General features: G+C 45.4%; 1 protein-coding gene across 4 annotated transcripts in view; it reads right to left on the bottom strand.

Moving 5' to 3' along the window:
* LOC112987339 (SPNS lysolipid transporter 2, sphingosine-1-phosphate) overlaps positions 1-20,679 on the bottom strand; it is a 144,740-nt gene that overhangs the window by 6,438 nt on the left and 117,623 nt on the right. For 2 of the 4 annotated variants that reach the window (XR_010392299.1, XR_010392300.1), the window contains 3 exons: positions 16,089-16,252; positions 15,429-15,511; positions 874-920 (listed from right to left, as the gene is read on the bottom strand). Coding sequence is in view for 2 of the 4 variants with exons in the window: in XM_026107199.2 (XP_025962984.1) it covers positions 878-920; positions 16,089-16,252 (207 nt within the window). In the remaining 2 variants the exon portion in view is untranslated. The remainder of the gene's footprint in view (positions 1-873; positions 921-15,428; positions 15,512-16,088; positions 16,253-20,679) is intronic. The other 2 variants (XM_026107199.2, XM_064523429.1) reach the window with 2 other exon arrangements.

Below are 20,679 nucleotides of genomic sequence, written 5' to 3'. Positions count from 1 at the left end.
ACAAGGGAGGAGCAGGGGTGGCGGGAGAAGGGCTCTCCCTCCGGCTCACTGCAAAGCCCTGAGATCCGTCGCCCCGGATCGAGGGCTGCAGCAGCGACAATCCTAGCAACAGCAGCGCACAAGTTCTTGCGCTGGCACGAAGCATTTTTCAGCAGAAAGGTTTCAGTCTGGAGTACGTTAGGAATGGTCATGGGCTAGTGAGCAGATGCTGGGCCAAGAGCAAAGCAACAGCAGGTTTTATGTATATAAGGTACTTCCAAGCCGAGCCTAAATTCTGGCTTTGGACAAGCATAACTACCGCTGTTCAAGTCGATAGGGGTTGATAGGGGTTACATGGGCTTATCTGCTCAGCGAAGGGAACACCACGTTTCTGGAGGAAACTCAGTGCAACAGAGGACACTTGACCCCTCGTTTCACCCATCTTGATTTATTCCTGTTTGGGTACAGGGTAGCAAAGGTGCAGCAGCATGGCTGCGTAAGGTTAAGCCCTTTCCCTTGACAAGAAAAGAAGTGATTTGCTAGGAGTCTACCAAAAACTAATGCTCGCTCAGGAGAGGGCCACAACACTGACAGCCAAGAAAGGGGTTGGCTTAAGGTGACACCAACCTGCAGCCTGAACAACCGTGCCCGGCCCAGTCCGTCCATCCCATAGGGATGCCAGTGCCCTCGCTGTAAAGCACTGAGATATGGGAGCCTCAAGTTTCTGCCTTTGCTGGCAAACACTGGCATGGGGAAGAGCATATGGCCCCACAGTGAAGGAAGGTATTTCAGCAAGTGGACTGGCAGAAAGGAGAACCTCCTTCCCTAGCGCCACATCTGCATCCCCAGTGCCACCCCGGGGAGGGACAGCAGCTGCTGGTTTGGGTCACTCACCGTCTCAGACTTTCACGGAGGCCGGTGGCATCACGAGTTGATTCACCCTGGTGGAGGGAAAACAAGAGTGACATGTGAGAGCTGCAATTAGCCAAGAAACAGGCTCCTACAAACCTACTAGCCTGTTAAATCCAGGTTCCTGCTGCTTAACAGTTTCTAAAGAGACAGGAAATTAATAACTGTCCTGCACTATAATATAAAGCTGAAACCCTTTCACCGTGGTGTTTGACAGCATTTCTGACGATGGCTGGAACATGCCAAGTAACGTTGCTGACACTAATTGACAAGGATGCAGGAAGGCCCCACAGGCGTTCAGACCTCCAGCACTCATTCCCCTGAGCCAGTAAACAAGACTGTTTGTACGGCGGCTGTTGAACGGTGTCCTTCTAACTGACAGCAGCAATGTAAACAGTCACCACTGATAACATTTAAATCAAGAAGAAAGTAGTTGTCCTTCCATTTGCAGCCCTTGAAGACCTGCTGCGGTTCCAGGCAGCTGCTGCCGAGTGATGGAGGGAGGCCGTGGTGCCACCAGGCAGGAGCTGCTCGCTGTGACACACTGGCCGGTGGGCAGTGATGCCAAACAGCTCCCGTTTGCTCTGTGAGTACCCAGGGAAAAGGCGGCAATGGTTTTACAAAGTCCATCCCTCGGTCCCGCTCTCCATCACAGTATGTGCCCGGCACGGTTCAGCCCTCCTCATCAGCAGCTGGGACCTGGGACTGCCAACCACTGCCCTTAGCCAGCAGGAGAAGAAGAAACCTGAGTCACAGAAAAGGAGTCTTCTTATACCCTTTGGCTGTGCTAACTTAAAATAGCAAATTAACAAAAACTGGGGTGTTGCGCATCTTAAAGGACTGAGGCAGCATTTTGCCATTAGATGCCAAAGCACAGCTCCTTTTTGAATCCCTGAAGAAACCTGGACAGGCTTATGGGGAGAACTGCAGAAACTGCCCCTGCCTGTGGTGCTACCAGGTGAGAACTGCTCAGTAAAACATCGTTCTCCTTTGGAAAAATGCTGATTCACTAAAACTTGTCTGTGGATCTTCACCGGATTTCATACCTGACCCCAAATCCCCTTTTCGCTGGAAAGGGATGAAGCTGGATTCAGGCACATATACCAGGATGACTAGTAGTAACCAGCGGTTAGGGGACACCTTCCAAGGACAAAACAGAAATTTCTGCATCAGAAATTGGCCCTACTGCCAGTTCAGCCTACAGCTCTTAACTTCCCACCAACCGCACAGAAAGTTTGGCTCCAAGATATGTACACAGCTCCTGTGCGTTTTCTGCCTCTCAGAGAAATAAACTGAAATATTCCTGGTGTAGGAGCTGACCCAAATTTCTTTGTAGCGTTATCATTCTCGGTAACTCTGCTGCATTGGACATCACACTCTATTGAACATTTTAGCTGTGCTTTAATTATCAGAATACATCACAGATATAAAACATATTACCTGGTAATGCTATAGTCAACTTTAGAAGTAGGAAGTAAACTATGATATTTTATGAAGCTATCATAGGATACTAAAACCCCAGATGTTTGAATGCTCAGTAATGTTGTTTGAAAGTAATGTTCCTGAACAAGTTACTCATTCCAAATTTTTACAAGCTACAGAACATATAGAGAAAATGTTAGTTTTGCCATTACATTATCCTAAGTGCAGAAAATCCACCTACATTGCTGACAGATGAACCGTGAACACACAGAAGACTTTGCTTCCTATATTACTTATTGTGCAGGCTGCTATGGTATAAAACCTACCTCCCACATAAGTACTTATGTTATCCCAAGTCATCAGAGTTATTTGGTCTTTGCATTTTAACACATTTCTCTCAACTTTCACTTTATATCCCTTTTACAGATGGGAACGGCGGCCTAGAGCGGCCAATCCTCAAACGTGTATAGAAGATTGCTGAGGAAATCAGACCCCACAAGACTTAAGAACCTCCTAGGGACAGAAGAGACTTTCAGGGTTCGCATGGGAAACTTGGTGAGCAAAAGAGAGAACCGAAATAGTCTCCCAAATTTCAGTCAGGGCAGTCGTCATCCTCTGAAGCGCTATGATGCGCTGCCTGGCAGGGCTCACTGGCTTACACACAGCCTGACTGCAGCGAGGCTCAGCCTACGGCTGGCAGGCGGTCAGCTGTGATTTTTTGTCTTTTTTTAAGCAAAAATGCTAACAATAAAGTTTAGATTCTCCTAGCTGGTGAAGTGTCATACATGGACTTAAGCTAAAATGGCTCAAGAGCATCTAAATCCCCATTTAAGTGCCACTTGCCTTTGTAATAATGATAATCCCACACTGAATAGGTTGTCGCTTCCGACTTGGGGATATCTGCTGACTAAACATTGGTTCCTAAATTGTTCTATTTTGTCTGCAGTGTTTTCTCAAGATTGTGAATGTTTTCATTCCTTGAAGAGAGCGGGGTGGGAACCACTCTGTAATTTCCTGAGGGGGAGGAAACTTATCCAAATTGCCTCTCCAGAACAGAAGCTGCACAGACTTTTTTTGGTTGTTTGTGTGGACTCCTCCAGCAGTTAAAAATGAGGCCAACTCCTTCTCACCCCACCGTTTCCTCCCCTGTCAAACGCAAATATTTCTCCTAGATCCTATCAAACCATTTCCATGTAATGTGACAGCATCCATAATTCTAAAGTATTTATAACTCTGGCTGTTTAATATTAAACTACATGCTCTAACGCTATTAAATATTTATGATATGTAAAAAGGATATAATTTCACAGCACCTCAGCCTACGAGAGAATTGTATAAGAAAAGACCAATTTAGGGTAACAGATGAGTGGCCAGGACCTTTTACAGGTTAGTTATGCTCTCGTTTCAGTTTTAGAAACTCTGCAGAGATTTTCCATATGCTCTATCCCTTTCAGTCTAGCTGGTCCCAAAGCCGATAGATCCTGGAGATCACAGTTGCTAATAGAGCCAGCACTGCTCTACAGGTCCTAGCACAACCTGGGCCTTACCAAGCTTTTCAAAGAGGTTTTGCTGCCTGCATCCAACCCACAAATGTCCTGCTCCATCCTGTGCCAGCAAGAACAACCCCCAAATCTCCCTTCCCACCTGCAGCTCCAACCTGTTCCAGCGATTTAGGGTGAAGCTGGAAAACTGGGGGTTGTATGTCCCCCTGACTTTCCATGAGATCTAGGATCCACACGGTCAAGCTCCATGAATTAATCATCTCCATCCAAAACTCCAGTGAGTAACAGCATGTCAAGAAAGGGAATGCACTGACGCCAGTATCTGGGCACCGTCAGGCACAAGATGCCTAGAGAAAAGCTGTGCTTATATAAACCAGTGCAGAGCGCTTTTGAGAATGCTGCCAGTGCCCTTTAACATTAAGTTTCACACATTAATTAAACAGAAATATTTCAGTATCATGCAGATTTCCAAAGACCCCATTTTCTTGCTATCTAAACAAGTCGGACTCCGGCTTTGGTAACAGAGTAAAGGAAACGTATTAGGAAATAATGCTCTAATTTTTTCCAGCCTGTTGTACTTTACATCACTTAACTTTTATGACCAACAATAAAATTCTTCAGTGGGGTCCATCTAGCCTACAAATAATTCACTGTTTGAATAGCAAGAGCTCATTCAGCAGTCAGAGTATTGGGGCTACAGGGGCAGCTAGATCACTGTACTTAGCAGCAGCAACTCCCGCCTGTGATTAAGAATCCTTCGCCTGCCTTCATTTCGCTGTAGAGACTTTTGTGTTTCTGAAGTACCATGCAATATGCTATAAAGTGTCCATTTGAAGCAGAGCTTTAGGAAGCGATACCAACATAACAGCCACTAATGGTACCCTTCAGCAGATTCCTCTCTATCTAAATTTTCTCAGCTATTGCTTGGGGTAAACATTTCTTTAATCAACAGATGAATTTTGAAATCTGTTTGGGAAGTGTTTCTCTGGGGAGCAGGTCTGATGACTGGCCTTAGCAGAAAGAAGGGTAAGACCTGCTGCTAAAGCTAAGATAGGAAACGCAAGGCCTAACTGAGGTTTCTGGTGAGAGCCATGAACACTGGAAGCACCGTAGCTTGGGTGGCAGCCAGTGGTTCCTCCCTGGATTACTGGGAGGCTGAGGTACATTTCCAAAAGGCCTCGCGAACACACAAACTGAAAATTTTAGGTGATGAAATACTCACATGGACAGACAACCTTGAAATCTAATGAGTTTTTATGGCCTTAAATCTATAAAAAGCAAATATTTCCTTTAAATACTACAGCTAATTGAAAGGTCTTTTATGCTCTTTTGCCTCAAAGCCTAAGAGGCAACGACACCCTTCCCTCGCGTAGCAGGGTGATGAGCAGCCCAGCCGGGGCAGCCTTCTGCAAACCCACCTACGGACACTCACCAAGAGCATGACAACCTAACGCTGCTGTCTGAACCTCAGCGAGAAGAATACAGGCTCAGGATATTGCTCCACACCTGTATGACTTGGGGATGCCACAGTGAATTTTATGAACTGATAAATGAACGCAGGAAGTTACTTGCACGAGGGGTTTGCTTAGGCTGTTATCGCTGTATCCCTGCAGGTACCCGACCGAACAGTTACAGCATGACATAGCTGGGGCATCCTTTCACCTTGGCTTTCTTGAACTTCAGATGGACACAAGCTCAGGTCCATCAGGTAAGTTAAAATGCGGGGGTAGAAGTAACACTGTCACCGTGGTCTGCCTGGCACTTAGAAGAGGGCAAAATGTACTTGAAGCTGGAAGGAAGAGAGGGGAGTTTTCTAAGGCAGAGGAACATAAATTGGGCTTAGGCCCAGGCAAAGTCTTTCCTCTGCACAGTAACCACCTCCTCATTTACCAGCTGTGATTCAGAAGGGGGGCGAAGTTGGAAAAGCATGTGTTTCACAGGCTCAGCTCACTTCATCCAGCACCTTGCTATTGCAGGGATCACTTGCATTAAGTAAATCCTTGCTCAAGCCACTTGCCAAGACACATTAACATTTTGGTAGAATAAAGGAGGGAAATGGACACAAGTTTACAGACCATCCCACACATATTTTCCGCCACTGTCTGGATACTGTCAACACCCTCATAAACACAGTGAGCTCCAAGAGGATTTAAAGCTTATTGCGGTTGGCCTGCCAGCAATACAAACAGGTAACAGAGGATCAGGAAATACTGTGTTAAAAACACAAACCACCATCCCTCATAAGTTATCACACCTCATTCGCACTCTACACAGACCCTCGTGCTTTGTTTCACCAATATTTCACCACAGAGGGATTTACAGTTGCATTTGACGGGTTTTGTCATATTTCCCTTGAGCACTTTGTATCAGTCAAACTCTGTTAAGTGCACCAAGCCTCATCTAGTAACGCCCAGTGCTAACGAGGCTGTGCATATGGGCACTGCGTTCGTGGAAAGACTGCTGCCCCAAAACAAATCAAAGTAGTCTATGGATATTCTACTTTCTATTATTAATCTGGTCACTGCAGAAGCCAAACCCAGCTGTCTTACCTACTGCAGAGTGCTCCTTCAACTTGGCTCTCTACCACATTTGTGTAACACACTGGTTCCAGCAATGCACCACCCCGTTGCCAGACACTTCACCAGTAGCTAAACTAGCAGGGCAGAGTCCCCACTTCAAGTATGTACGTTTCAAACCCTTTACTGCATAGATTTTTTTAATCAAGCAATGCAGAATGTAAACGTGTTAGCCATTACCGTAGTTCCAGCTTTCCCCTGCAATTGGTACAAGCTGGATTTGGTTCCTTGCTCTATGACAGACTTTGTCTGGGATGCTGAACACACTGGTTTGTCCGCCTGTGCCTCCATCCCCTTCCAAAAAAGAGCTGCGGAGCATTTAACCTTAACACAACTGTTTACCTCCTGAGCAGGGTGTAAGAAGAGCCAAATTAAGGATTCCTTCCAGAGAACATATCATGTTTTAACTGAACTCAAGCTATTTTGATCATTAAGTCAGTAACTTGGGGACATGACACACAAGATTAACAACATGCATTACTGCATACCCCTTTGCTGAAACTCAGTGCTTAGATTCAAAAGATTTCTAGTATGCTGCAGTTCAAAATGATGACTGAAGATGCAGGAAAGGTGAGCAATAATAATACATCAACCTAGAAAGATCCGTGTGAGTGGTACAGGGACAGGACTGGCAGAGCTAAAAATAGTCCACACGCTGAGCTTCCTGATGCATCGTGACAGGTTCATCCAGCCTCCCAGGAACAGGGTCTGCTTGATGAAGCTGAGGTCAGTCTGCTAAAGAAAAATGACGCTAAGCACAATGCTAAAAATTGTTAACGAAGAAGTGGGCATAGGAGTAGTGTGTGTTGGAGTGGCAAACCATTGCTTAATTTAGCTCTGCTGGCTGCTTATGCTTATTCATTTCTAGCTAGAGAGAAAGCCTGGGGCTCATGTTAAAAAAAAATATATATATATATATACGCATATATATATTATATATATATGCACACACACAAAACCCACTCCAAATGAGGCTCAAATAGGACTCAGTTGTGTGCAGCCCTCCTGGCAGCCACTGGCGCAGAGGTCCCCTTCCTTTTGGGGACAGAAACGGTGACTCATTCTGTACTGAGCAGCAGCCCTCCCAGGGAACAGCCCTATGGGAGCTTCGTGCTGGTGCTGACAGGTGCTCCAACAGCTGCACGGAATTGGCTTAAAATCCCTTTTCTTCCTGTACGTCAGTGGATTTAGCGAACGGAATATGATGATCATGTACAGCAAATGCATTTTTTTCCTCCTTTTTCGGTATAGTCCCTCAAAGCTATGCAGACTCCATGAGGGTTTTCCATCTGTGGATTTAATCCAGGAGCTGAGCATATTTGCCTCTAGAGGAAGAAACATAGGTCACTTTCTATTTTTCCTCTTTTGCAGATCTTGACAGAGGAGAAAACTGGCATAAAGGAAACGATCAATAGCCCAGGCAGCTGCAGCACAACAGTTCTGAAGATGAGACTTAGCAGCACTCGTTAGGTATCAAGGATCTGGAGGGACACGAACCCCAGGGATAAGCCTGCTTTGCTGCTCTGCAGTGGTAGGCTACGTGAGGCTGCCAAAGCCGCACGTCTCTAAATGCTGCAAAACTTTGCGCCTGAGTCTGTCCCTGAATACCTAATTCCGCCAGATAAGGATGGCCTCAGAATTAAGGTGGTGGGAGTTTTAGGGCTAAGGAAGATGTGGGTAACATCATGCTCTCATGTCCATTGAATGGAGGAAAGAGGAAGTAGAGGGTCTTGCTTTTTTCTTGGCATGATTTAATGGGGAAGGAGATAAAACGTGACATATAAAACCAGATTTCATCTAAGTAAATCTCCAAAACAAAAAATCCTGTAGAACTTCCTGATGCCACTTGATTAGAAACACACTTACTAACCTCCAAAATAACTGCCCCATGATACAGCTCTGTTTTCACCAGCCTCTAAGCTACCAGCTACAGGGCCTGTCCTTCCCTTTTGCTGCACTGTAACAAGTCTGGGCAGGCCCCGCCTGGCACGCAGTAATGGTCTGGCAGCGTCTGTAGGAATGACCAAGCCAGGGCACTTGGGACTCCTTGTAGAAGTAATGGAAGCAATAAGGCAACTGTTCTGGCCCTGTTTCACTAAAAGATGCCACACGGGCCAAGGCCCCAACCACAATTAAATTACGCTAACACGTCCACAATCACAGCTTGTGAAAAATCTGCCTTGCCAAACACGTCTAGTCCAGTTTCAGAGTGCACAAGTCCACTGACTTCTGTTATACTAAGGGTGAATTTGTCTCTTACTAAAACTGTTGCCCTGAACATGAGCATGTGATTCTCCACATGAACAGGTCATCTGCTACTGGTAAAAGTGAATGCTTTCATACCATGTTCTGCAGCAGTGACAGGCTTCAGGAAACGGACTGGCGATGCTGAATTTTTCATGATTTGTTCTTCTATTTCCTTGCGTCAGGAAGGGTTTCAGGCTTGGAAGGCTGCCTTCTGTTCAGTTACTCCAGCCACCTGCATGGGATCCGATCAGATTTCATATCTGTGCCTGCGTGCCCTCAGCAAAGAAGCTCTCTTAGCCTGAGTTTAAAATATCTTCCTCTGCGGAAAGTCTTTGCATGCCAAGAACTGTCCTTTGCAATGACAATGCATCATATTCAGTCTGTTGTGAGCATATGGTTTAAGTGCCCTTTACACCTTATGGATAAGTGCTTTTAATCCTCTTTCACAGATGGTGGGCATTTTAGGGATAGCATCCATCTTCTTGAAGGTCACAGCAGAGTCCGTAGCCAAGATGGCACTAGGCCTCCAAGGAGTTCCTGATCTGGTGCTCTTCTAGGACAAGCAAGCTTTGCCTTCCTATAACTTCAGGCACACAGAGAAATTCTCTTCTTGTTGTAGAACAGCACTTAAGTAGCTAGGAATGGTCTGGGGACACCGTTTTCCTTTCTCCATGGCACAGGGGATTCACCTCTACAGGGCAGTATTGATGGCTTGGAGAACCACAAAGCTCTGCCTGCAGCCTCTGCCACAGCTTGCAGTTAGCAAGAGCTATGCCAACACCAGCTGGCTCAGTCCTTCTGCCTGTACTTAAGCAAACCTCCTGCTGCCAACAATTAACTTGAACAGCATATTTCAAACGCCATGAGCGTTTTGCCTGAGTAAGGACCGCAGTTCAGCTCAACATGTCTTGCGAACAACCGTACTGACCTTTGACACCTTCCTACACAACCTGCAGGAAATCCACAGGTCAACTACAGCGACAGAACAACGCGGTAATTTTATGATATGAGACCGTATTTTCCATCTGCGTGAAACCAGCAGCTCCCATTGAGGAAAGCAAATTAGCATTAAAAATGCAGCCAATCCCACGCCATTACATTCTTATATCTGCCAGCTGCATTTATGGAGTAACAAACATGCTAATAAACAGGGGAGGAAAAAATGGCTTTACAAGCAGGCTTTTCTACCAGTGATAAAACTACCTACACTTTCATCACCTCTTCTCTTTATGTTCCCAACCCTTCAAATTCACATGAACCATTTGATACTCTAACCTTATTCCATCTGCAGTCTATGCATCTGTATCACACCGTCCTCTAATTTCCCAAACATGTTCCTTGACACTCTTCCTCCATCATCACAGATCCTCTATGTCCTAATCTGGACTCTTCGCTCCAAGTTTCACATGCCTTCAAAGGCCAAGGGCATCTTATCTAGGCTAGAAAGCATTGTGAAGTATATCACTATAGGAAGGGTTTTGTTATTGTTCTTCTTTGGTATAGTAAAAAAAAACAAGCAATGCAATCATGTTATTCCCCGTAAATAGCTGAGTATCAGAAGTAGCAATACCAGCAATATCAGTAACTGTTCCTCAAATATCCCTTTTTGGGAGCTGTGTGATTAAATCCAGTAGCTGGCTCTGAAATCCTCAAATTGGAATTCTGTTTCAATGCAGCACTGAAACATCACTCAGAAATAAGTGCCCAACTTCTTAGAAGAAAAAAAAAAATCACAAGTTCCTCTTAAAATATTCCATGGAAGAAATATTCTTTTCAGCAATAAAAGCTACCAGAATGGAACATGTTGTATCAGTCTAACATATCAGCTTAATATCTGTCCCACCATTAATGAGGGGAGCCTATCCTGTGCTGCCAACAACACGGGGTCATCTGATGGGTCTTTTCTGTCTCTAACTGCTGCCACAGAAAAAATCAGAGAAAGGAGGGCTGACAACTCGGCAAGTCCTTCTCTGCCCCACATAATAGAATCTGCAAAGCAAAAATAAGGTCAGACACTTTTAAATTGCTGCAATAGGAGAACTGGGAGATCATTTTATATCTAGTTCTAGAAAAGGCTAAAAATAAGCCCAATGTGAAGCAGAAGACAGAGCCTGAAAATGGATTATTCTCATTTTTCCTGTAATGTAATTTGCAGATGTGCCATGTTTAAGACAGCAAGGAGGGGTGTATGGACTAGCAATTGCTCTTTCTGTCTTGCACTATCTAATCTGCAATATAAGAATATTCTGTCTAGTGTTTGTACCAGCTGCTTTTAAAATGAAATGTTAATCACCACTGCTACTCAGCTAGAGTCTCCACACCTGATAAAGATATTTAGAGTAAAAATCTTTTTCTTATTAAATGCTTAATTTTAATTTTTAGGAGAGAGGGAAAACCTATTAGAGCTGTGCAAGTAGCCTGATTCTTTACTAGTCGTGTACATAAACAGGTGAAGCATTTATGCTTGCAGGTCTCTGAAGTGCTGAGTGCTAGCTAGTTAAATACCTCTACTCTTTCGTTCTGACCAGCTGCATCAGTGCAGTTATTTATTCCTATTCATGTCTGCACCAGGGAAATATGCTGCAGTTGCATCCTGCTGCCTGATCTGCATTGCTGTATCTTTGGCAAAAATATCCAGCATATACCATGCAGAATGCAGAGAGACACTGAACGGTTATGAACCCCGGATATCCAGCCAGGGCATCTTTTAGTACCTCTGGAAGGGCATGGGAAAGAACAGAAAATCTCATGCTTTCAGGTATAAGATCAGCAATTAAATAAGAAATACTAACTTAAAAAAAAATTCTTTGAGGAAGAGGGGTAGATTTTCCTACACCTGCACGTGGTGGTGTTTCCCAGGAAACACCTTGGTGGGTTTTCCCTCAACAACAAGTGGAAGTGGTTGTTGTTGGAGACAGGACACTGGACTGCAGAACCACCCTGCGTCTGCTGCAGAGCGTCAGCGATCCTCGGGTCTGTGTCGCTGCAGAGACGAGACGAGTATCATTGCTCAGCAAAGCTCCAGCTGCTTAACTAACTCATGCCAGAACAGAACCACATTACCCACTAATTACATGACAGTGATTTATATGCCCTGGCACCCAAAAGTTGTCATGGCTTGGGGAAAGGACATGTTTTTATTCCTTTTCATAATAAAAAGGATACCTTCTTCCTAATTACTGGTGAAGCCATTGCTTCTAGTAAGTACTAATGTAGGCTGTTCTTCTGCATCTCTAGGGCAAAGCTTTGTTTTTTCAAGTTCTGTGAATTATGCGTGAGGAGGAGGACCCAGACGGGTCACAGATGCAATTCTCAGCAGTGCTGAGCTTTTACTTCCAACCAGTGAAGTACTGGAAGTGCTGCTGACCCCCGAACGTTGCCTCCTGGCCGATAGCTGCCGAGGCTGCTCAGGTATCAGTGCTGGAGCTAGAGAGTGAGAGGGACCTTGCTACATTTCTGATCTTTTTCTGCAGGGCTCCACCATGGCCGGATACTGCACTTGTAGATACTGTCTTCCAGAGGATCTCCCATCTGGAAGTCAGGTCTTACAGATGTTCATGAAGCAGATAAGAGAAACACAGTATGGAGTGCAGCCGTGTTTGGAAAGAAAAAAATCACTGCTTTAACCCTCCACCACAGTAGTACAGAAAAGGATCTACAGCATAATCCAGTGAGATCACAACAGGGATTGCAGTTGAGCGATAATAAGGCCAACAAAATTGATACACTAGTCCTTTCAAAAAGAGCTATGAGATATTTATTATTACTAGTGCAGAGGATCTCTTACAGAAACCATTTTCTAACCATTCTCTCTCTCATACTTTGGAAGGGTGGGATTAAATTTGTATTAAAAATTGCACCAGAAATTATTAGATTATATGACAGAGTGATTTACTGGGTCATGCTCTGCTAGTCCTACATTTACTAAAAGCCTCTTTAAGCTGACAAATTTCTGAGGCAGTATGAAAGTAATTATAAAAGAACCAGGACTTTTTAGAGAAGAGTTGCTTTATGAAGAAATTTTTCTGATTAGCCTTTTTGTGAGAGGGGGCATCTTATTGAGTGGAACTGCTGTACTAAAAAAGTAATCTGCAAAATAGGCCCAGAATTGTGGCAATGATAAAAGCAGCATCAAGACACCACGAGGCACTGAAAGCCTGTAAATTCTGTTTTTGAAAGGAAGCATGGTGGAAACAGGAGGAAGCTTTACAGGAAAGAGAGGTTGCTATCCTGATACTCTGCACTGCCTGGAAAAAGAAATTATCTCTAAGCAAACACCCAAACAGAAACTGTTACACAAAGGAACAAACAAACAAAAAAATCCTAACAATAAAACCCCGAATTGCTTTTCACAGAAGCCTGGAGATTAAAACCGGGAAAGCTCTATCTCCATAGGCAGAGCGGGGCTGCAGAGACCAGCGTTACACTTCCTCGCTCCCGTATTAGTTCATTAGAGAGGTCTGCGACATCTGGCCTGTGCGCCCTGACCCTACTCGTGATGAATGGCTTTAATCTCTGGCGTGTGACACCAGCGTTTGCGATTCCCGCAGGTTAATTGATTTCTTTTGGCAAAGTGCATTTCCAAGTCCTGTTGTCTGAGCAGCACGACTGACTGCAGAGGGAAAACAAGGCGTCTTGCAGCAGAAATTCTCCCGGAGGCAGCCAGGAGCAGGTAGGATACGAGCGGGGACTGGCCAGGCGGAAAGCCAGCCTTGCCAAAGATGCGCAACGCCAAGCACAGATGGGCTGTCACACAGGCAGGAGCTCGACATCAGATTTGGCGTCCAGCATGGAGTTAGTTTCAAGATGCTAATAGGAAAGTGCTCTGTTGTCTTTTCTCTCCCAGGCAAACGTGCAGCTGATAACAAATCCTCCCCTGTAAATTCTTCCGAGGAGACCACTGAACCTGTCAGCAACGGCAGAGAGGAGCGAAGCGACAGCACAGGCCCACTGCAAACCTGAATTAAGCTGCGCTTTCCAGGAACCTGAACGTAGAAGGCCAGAGTGTTTCTAACATGGGAGTGGGCACGTCCAGAAGCAGTGCAGCAAAAGTGATTTGGGAGAAATTACTTTGTTGGCCATTATTTATGACAACTGCTCTCCCTCTGCACCTGAGCCGGTTTGCAGGAGTACACGAAGGATCAATAACTGAACAATATAAAGTTCATAAACAAATGCAAACCAGACAGACCAGGAAGGGGAAGGATGCTGAAAGGGAGCAATAACAATAGGTCTGAAGCCTGGATTTGTTTCTTTGCTACGTGGCCTGGCAATGGTGGGGAGTTCGTACGCTTTGGGCGTGAACAGAATACAACCAAATCTGCTCAGGCTAGATAGCAACGGGCTGGAGTAAACACATTTATGCAGGAAAGCAGAGCTGTGGGATGTGATCTCTCCTCCCACAGTAAACGTTTTGCACATAATCAGGCACTCCTGAAAACCGAAATCCTCCTCCACAGCCTGAGCTGCTGCCGTGCTGTGCTGGCAACACAGGCGGTGCAAAGGGACACGTCTAAGCATGGTAACTGTGAGTAGGACGAAAGAGGAGTCTCCCGTCTGAGTAAACTGCAGACAGACACAGCGAACTTGTTCCAGAAACAAGTGGGCCCCTCAGCAAAGGCTAACCTCACGGCCAGGCACGAGGGCGATTTCACCTGCTGTGTTATACTACTACCCTATCACAAATGAAGCTTTTGGCTCCTTGCAACAATAAAAGCCATGCTGAGCACCTAGAAACTTCTGTTCATCTTGCCCCATCCCCAAGTGATTGCTGCCAACGCGCACCATTATAGAAACCTGGCTGGAAGGCAGCCGGAGATCAGTTCCCATCCTCCTGCTTCATGATCAAGCCAGGGGCCCTCAGGAACCAGGGCTGATTCCCCAGACAATCTGCTCTAGCATTTACCTCCTCCTCCTCCTCCTCTTAGGAAGTTCCTCCTATCATCTGATCTCCAGTTGCACTTACTGCAGCTTAAAGGCCTTACATGGCGTGAGGACAGAACCATGTCCCCAAAGCCACACTGAAGTTCAGCTATGCAGGACTTAACCACCTTACAAGATACATGATGAGGTCCTATCTTCTCTACAGTGTTTAAACACCTCATTAGAGGTGGAGTGCAGATACCTATGGGCACCGGGAAGCAGAAAACCTTTCCTTTCTCTGGTATTTGTATGTGTTAACAAAATGGAAGGTGGAACAGCTCGTACGTGGCCACTGCACAATCTGTGGCACTGTTTCCAAATCTCTTGCCTCCATTTGATATGATTGTGTGAGCCAGAAAGTATCACCCAAACAGTTTGCACACTTATGTCCACTTCCATACACCTTATTTTCCTTCTAGCTGTCTCGTATCTAGCAATGCTGGGGCCTCTCTTTTTAAGGTAGAGCAAAGTCAACTCTGCGCTCTCTCTCTTTGGCTGCAGAATTACCGAGGGCTCGTAACATCTCTTCATTGTAGTTTTTTGCCAGCCTATCTACATCTCTTGTTAAACCAATGCAAACCCGTGTGCAGATATAGCGCAGTGAGATTTATAAAGACAAAGCCTAGTCACGCAAAGTTCACATTGCCGTCGCTGCCTGACGCAGTGCTGGTGTTACAACGGCATGCCTGTGCGGTTGTTCTTGAACCAGTGCAAATGCCTCTCACAACCACGCCACAAAAGTCTCTCCTCCCAGTGGGAGCAAGGCAAAGGCAACTTGCAGCCACACCAGTCTAGGCACCTGCCCACGTATTCAGCATGACATTATACATAGATACTCTTATTGTTCAACAATTATGAGAAAAAGACTAACCCCAGCAGTGTGTATGTCATGTGGAAGCGTCTTCTGAATTACTGTAGTTGCCAACCGTGAGGTGGTCCGAATCGGTTTCTTTACTGAAAAACAGTAGCTTTTTTTTACAAGCTGCAATGAGGGACTGGGAGAGACTATCTTTAATACAGCCACCCTTGAGCGTATATATCCCCGCATACACAGCTTTCTCCTTGCCTGATGCCTCTGTATATTGGAGGTAGTGAGCGGGGCACAGGTGGCTGAGACGGGACAAGGGATCCAAAGCTGACCACCAAGCTCTGCAAGGTATCTCTTGCTCTTCACCTAGCAGTCCACAGGCTCCCCCACGCAGCAACCTCTCACCGCAGGAGGCCTGACCTGTGGCATGCCCACGCGAGGGTAAAAGGGGCCTGTGATCTCACATAACATGCTCCCCTCAGGGACATACAGCCAACAACTGAGATCCACCGCAGCAGAAGCCTGTAAAGGATGCCCAGCCAGCATGACCCAAGCCCCTGCACTTCGTGCAGCACCATGCACTCCGCTGAGCTGAGGTTCTTAACACAAAGCCCGACATCCTTTACCTGAAGGACCAAGGCCCGGGAAAAGAGTACAAGCATAACGTTCAGGAGAGAGAACAGGCTTCTGTACCTCCCCATTTGCGATTGCCAGGTTACTCACTGTTGTTCAGCTTTGGCTCGGTCACTTAGGAAGAAGAGGGCTGTGGCCAGGAAAAACATCCCTCCTAGGACAACGACAAACGGGCAGAGCATGAGTGCGTACCCCAAGCTGAGGAACTCCCAGAGCGGGGACTCCTTTGTGCTTTGTCGTATCAGGTCTGAGATCTAGAAGAGAAGGGCAAAAAAATTAGTCACTTAGATGAAAAAGAGGCGTAATAAAGATGAGAGAACATGTTTACGGGCTAAGGCGACCTGCATCTTCCAACAACAAAATAATGCAATTATATGAAAGTGAACACAAGCTTGCGTTGACACAAAAGAGGAGTGATGTGCAATGGCAGTGTTTAGTCTGTTATGAAAAGCTTTTGCTAAAATACAGTAATATTTAATGACTTTCTGTAGGCAAAACAATCACATTTTAATATTCACTGGCCAGCAAACAACATTACTCTCTACAAATCCAACAGAGCGGTAGCAATAGCGGGGATGACTCTCAAGACATGGGGTATTTAATTATCCAGCTCTGGTTTTGGCTGTGACCTTTCGTTGAGACAGAAACACTGGTTTATACCAAAAGACAGCAGGGAGTTTGCAGGATAAAATCCTACAGCTGTCCACACACAGAAATCAGCTCTAGAAATATTCAAAGGTTGTACAGCAACCCCGAACGGCTACATTAGTGCTAATGAAACAGGTGGCCTTAGACACAAACTACAAGCAGAAAACAACGTTCGAGGCTTAAATCTAAAGACACGAGTTAAGTTAAGTGAGGAAACCTCACAGCCAGGAGAAATCACTGATTCACAGCCCTGCAGCCAACTGTGGTGACCTGGAAGGCAAACATGTGTGAGCAGATGCCTCAGCAGAGCCTAAGCACAACAGGTCACAGAAAGATGATGAGTTTCATGTGAGAACCAATTGGTAAAAAAGTCTTTTGACTGAAAGGCAAAAACCGGTGGCTATTCATCTGAGGGACTTATTTAAAATATGGCAACAAGGCTTGAATGTGAAGAGAATGCACCCTCAGGCAATCAGCAGAACTGCACTCAGGAGATGGGGACCTCAGTTGGTAATTTATTCCCTCTTGTATCCAGACACCTCGGTTCCCAGCATCTCCCTTACTCTTTATTATGAGCCAAAATTGGGCATTGGATCAGCCCATCTGTGTGCAATAACCAGAAATGAGGCTTTGCATTTCAAAGCGTCTTTCACCTAGAAATTTTAAAACACTTTTCAGTATTGGGAATGGATACAATTATCCTCCAAAAGGACCAAACAATAAATCACTCAGCAAATTCACATGATAAATCAGCAATAGAGGATGAAAAGCTAGGCATGTGCTCCTGATCGCTTTATCTTACGGATGACATGACATCCCAGAGCTTTGAAAATACAGACTCTCCAGCAAACAAAACTTCCAATGCAGCGTTCCCCACACCTTTCCTTCTAAGGCATTGTATCAGTCTTTTATATCAACAAATATTGTTGGTATTAAATCCCACACCTTTGTTATTTTTAACTCAACATATTCTCCAAGTGCACATTTTAGGAATAGCAGTGCTTCTTCCCATCCCAGGTACCATCCTTCCCACCAAACCAACTAAACTTCTAATCTAGGTTTCATATAACTCCCTCACCCAACTCTGCATCTCTTAATTCTTCTGCAGCTTTACTGGGTCTCATATATATGCTTTTGCTGTTAACTTCCGCAGGCACTGTTCCCTGTTGTTTGTTCCACTCTGTTACAAGCCACCTGCTAAGACTGGAACTTTGGCACCTCCTCTCAAGAGGACACAGGACATAATTAAACACATATGTTCCAAGAATGACATACTGTTTGCCAAATGGTCTGCTCTGTATTGCCAATTTTTTGCCTTTCCAGACTCCTCACAACGATAGCATTCTGAGTTGTCTCCCTGTGATTTGGCAATACCCAATCTAGTGTCATATTTGGTACCTTCTCTCTGTCATGACTAACAAAAAGTGGGGATTACAGGCACAGTCAGGGCCAGCTCTTCGGCACTGACTCACGTTTGGGATTCCTTCTTTGCTGCTGCTAATTGGTAAGTGGTAAACAACTTCCAAACTTTTACCCAAACCTTGAAAATGGAAATCAGTAAGGTGGCCCTGCTGTTGTTTTGCAGTCTAATCAAAAGTTCTTGACGACATCTTCATTTTTTTTAAAAGTTCACATCTTTTGCCTCACTGTGCAACACAGATCTCGGACCACGAGGAATGACTTCTCTAAATAAACTTTAACTCATGGCATTTTTGTACTGGAGCTTGCACGCAGCAGATGGCAGCCAAATGGATGGAGTCCAGCCAGAGAGAAAGCCCACTTTCCGCAGTACGAACAGTACGGCTCCAGCGGGCCTCATCCAAAACACCAAACTCTCCGCGACTGCGTCTCAGTTTCAGTCGAGAAGACGATGCGGGAAAGGAAGGAAACTTCGTCACCTTTGCTTTGGAAGCCTGTGCCGTGTTTTTTGGAACACAGGACGAGCTATTGATACAGTAAAAGCTCAGGTGCGTTCAAGTACCGGAAAGATGGCTTGCTCCTGTGTTACCCTCCCTCCTGAACGGCACAAGCAGTTAACTTAAACAGATTTCCTAATTAGACAATGTAGCAATGTTTAAATCCTCTTTGAAATCATCCCATTTCACCCACCTTGGCTCATTGCTGAGTCTTACATCTCATCTCAATTCCTCTGCAAGTGCTTGATTTTACTAAATTTCTGACTTTGCCTCTCAGGCACAAATCTTGCTACATAAATGGATATTTCCAGTGCAGTATCTAGGCACAAATATCTGATTTCATTACCAATTTAATGCAGGCCAGGTTCTCCCTGGCTTTGTTCTTCAATACAATTCCTTTACAGACTGCTCCTTGTAACCTCACAGTGACACCAAATTGTTTGGCGGCTCTCCCACTCCGAATTCAGAGATGCATGCAGAAGGTTTCTTTGGATTTTTTCAAAATCAAATATGAACACAAACGTAGACTAGAAACCAAAAATAAGGGATTTTATAAAGGAAAAGTAAGTAATTCCACAGGCCTGTGGGGGAGCACAAACATTTATGCAGTGTTAAATGGCTTGAGAAACACATTATAAAAAGAGGAAATAAAACTCATTATTTTATATTAGTTCTGAAAGCTGCAGAAGGAGAAGAGCAATTATATTCCAAAAGTTATTTCACTTTTAACACTGGCATGTTTGGATGATGGGGAAAAAAGCCAAACCCCTGCTCATCTTAATTGCGTCCCGAGATTGCAATCAGATTTACCAGTTGGCGGGTGACAATGTCAGTATCTTGGATTTGTGCACGGTACCTGAGTTTGCCCAGCATTACCCATTGCAAAGACTCCTGTGCTGCTTCCCTTGTGGCAGGCTCATCTGCTTATACCCTCATTCCTGCCCAGGATTAGCAGACTGCATTAAGTAACTGGTGCGTCCTAGAAAGCTGCAGTAAATTAAGAGACTCAGTCAAGGTTTCTGCTTGCAGTCCTAATGGAGTTAGAGCAACACTTGCTTCCAGACAACATTTGCCCTGGTTAACAGGAGAGGTTTGAAAGTCAACTTTCTTCATGTCACCGGCTGCCTTTCTCTTCAGGTCTCTGGTCTGCCCGTGAATTTTGTAATAGATTTGACTTTCTTCTGTCCCAGTACGAGACCCCCTGTGCCTTGGGTAAGGTGGAAGCAAGGAACGTGGCTCACATGATAGTGCACAGGTACCCAAATGGGTAGGGCTGGAGGGTGCCCACTTACATGATGAAATAAGGTCTGAAGCACAAGACCACAGTTTGGGAGCTCACCCTTTAGCAGTGTCCCTGTCCACAGGGAACTGGCTTAGGAGACACATCTCTCCTTGCAGCACAACCCCCTTCCCGGACTGTATGTCCCAAGTGGAAAAAGTCACGAGACCAGATGATCTTCTCCTGAAATAGGGCCGCAGCATGGGGCTGCAGGGCTGCGCTGCCCACGCCTGAGCTCTGGGCCCCATGGCGAGAGGACACAAGCCAGTCCCTGAGGTTACACTGGTCTGTACACGCTGCCGTTACTGCCTTAAGACTGTAAACTTTATGCTGAAATTGTTTTAGCAGAACAGTCCCAACTGCAATTGCAGCTCTGCTGGGATGAGGACGATTTACACTACTGTAGCTCATTCCTTATGCAGACAGGGCATGAGCCAGCTGTGCGTGCTTTCCCATGAGGACCAGCTTCCTTCTGCACTCTGATTTCCTAGGGGACAGATGCCAATCACCCTCTCCCCTGTTGCTGTTCACTGGAACAAGCTTATGGCTTAGCAGCAAGAAGGACTTGCGCCTTCCCCCGTGCTGCAGAAATTAGACACCTGAGTCTGCAAGGTGCTGAGCACCACCAAGACTTTGTATTTGCACTGGGAGTTTGAAGGCTCCTTGACAGCTCAGAGAAGAAAGCTCCTTATCGGAGATTTTTAGTGCACCAAGGAGAGACAGAGCAGATGGGACATACCTTGAAATACCAGAGGATGAACAAAGATCAGCTCTGGAAGTTGTTCATTTGTTTTTTCTTGGCAGAAATGCTGAGTTTTCAGAGTGAGTTTTGGAACAC

Source organism: Dromaius novaehollandiae, chromosome 19 (genome assembly GCF_036370855.1).
Source record: "Dromaius novaehollandiae isolate bDroNov1 chromosome 19, bDroNov1.hap1, whole genome shotgun sequence".
NCBI lineage: Eukaryota > Metazoa > Chordata > Aves > Casuariiformes > Dromaiidae > Dromaius > Dromaius novaehollandiae.
The sequence above is the reverse complement of the archived record's forward strand: the minus strand, read 5'-3'. Positions and strand labels throughout refer to the sequence as shown.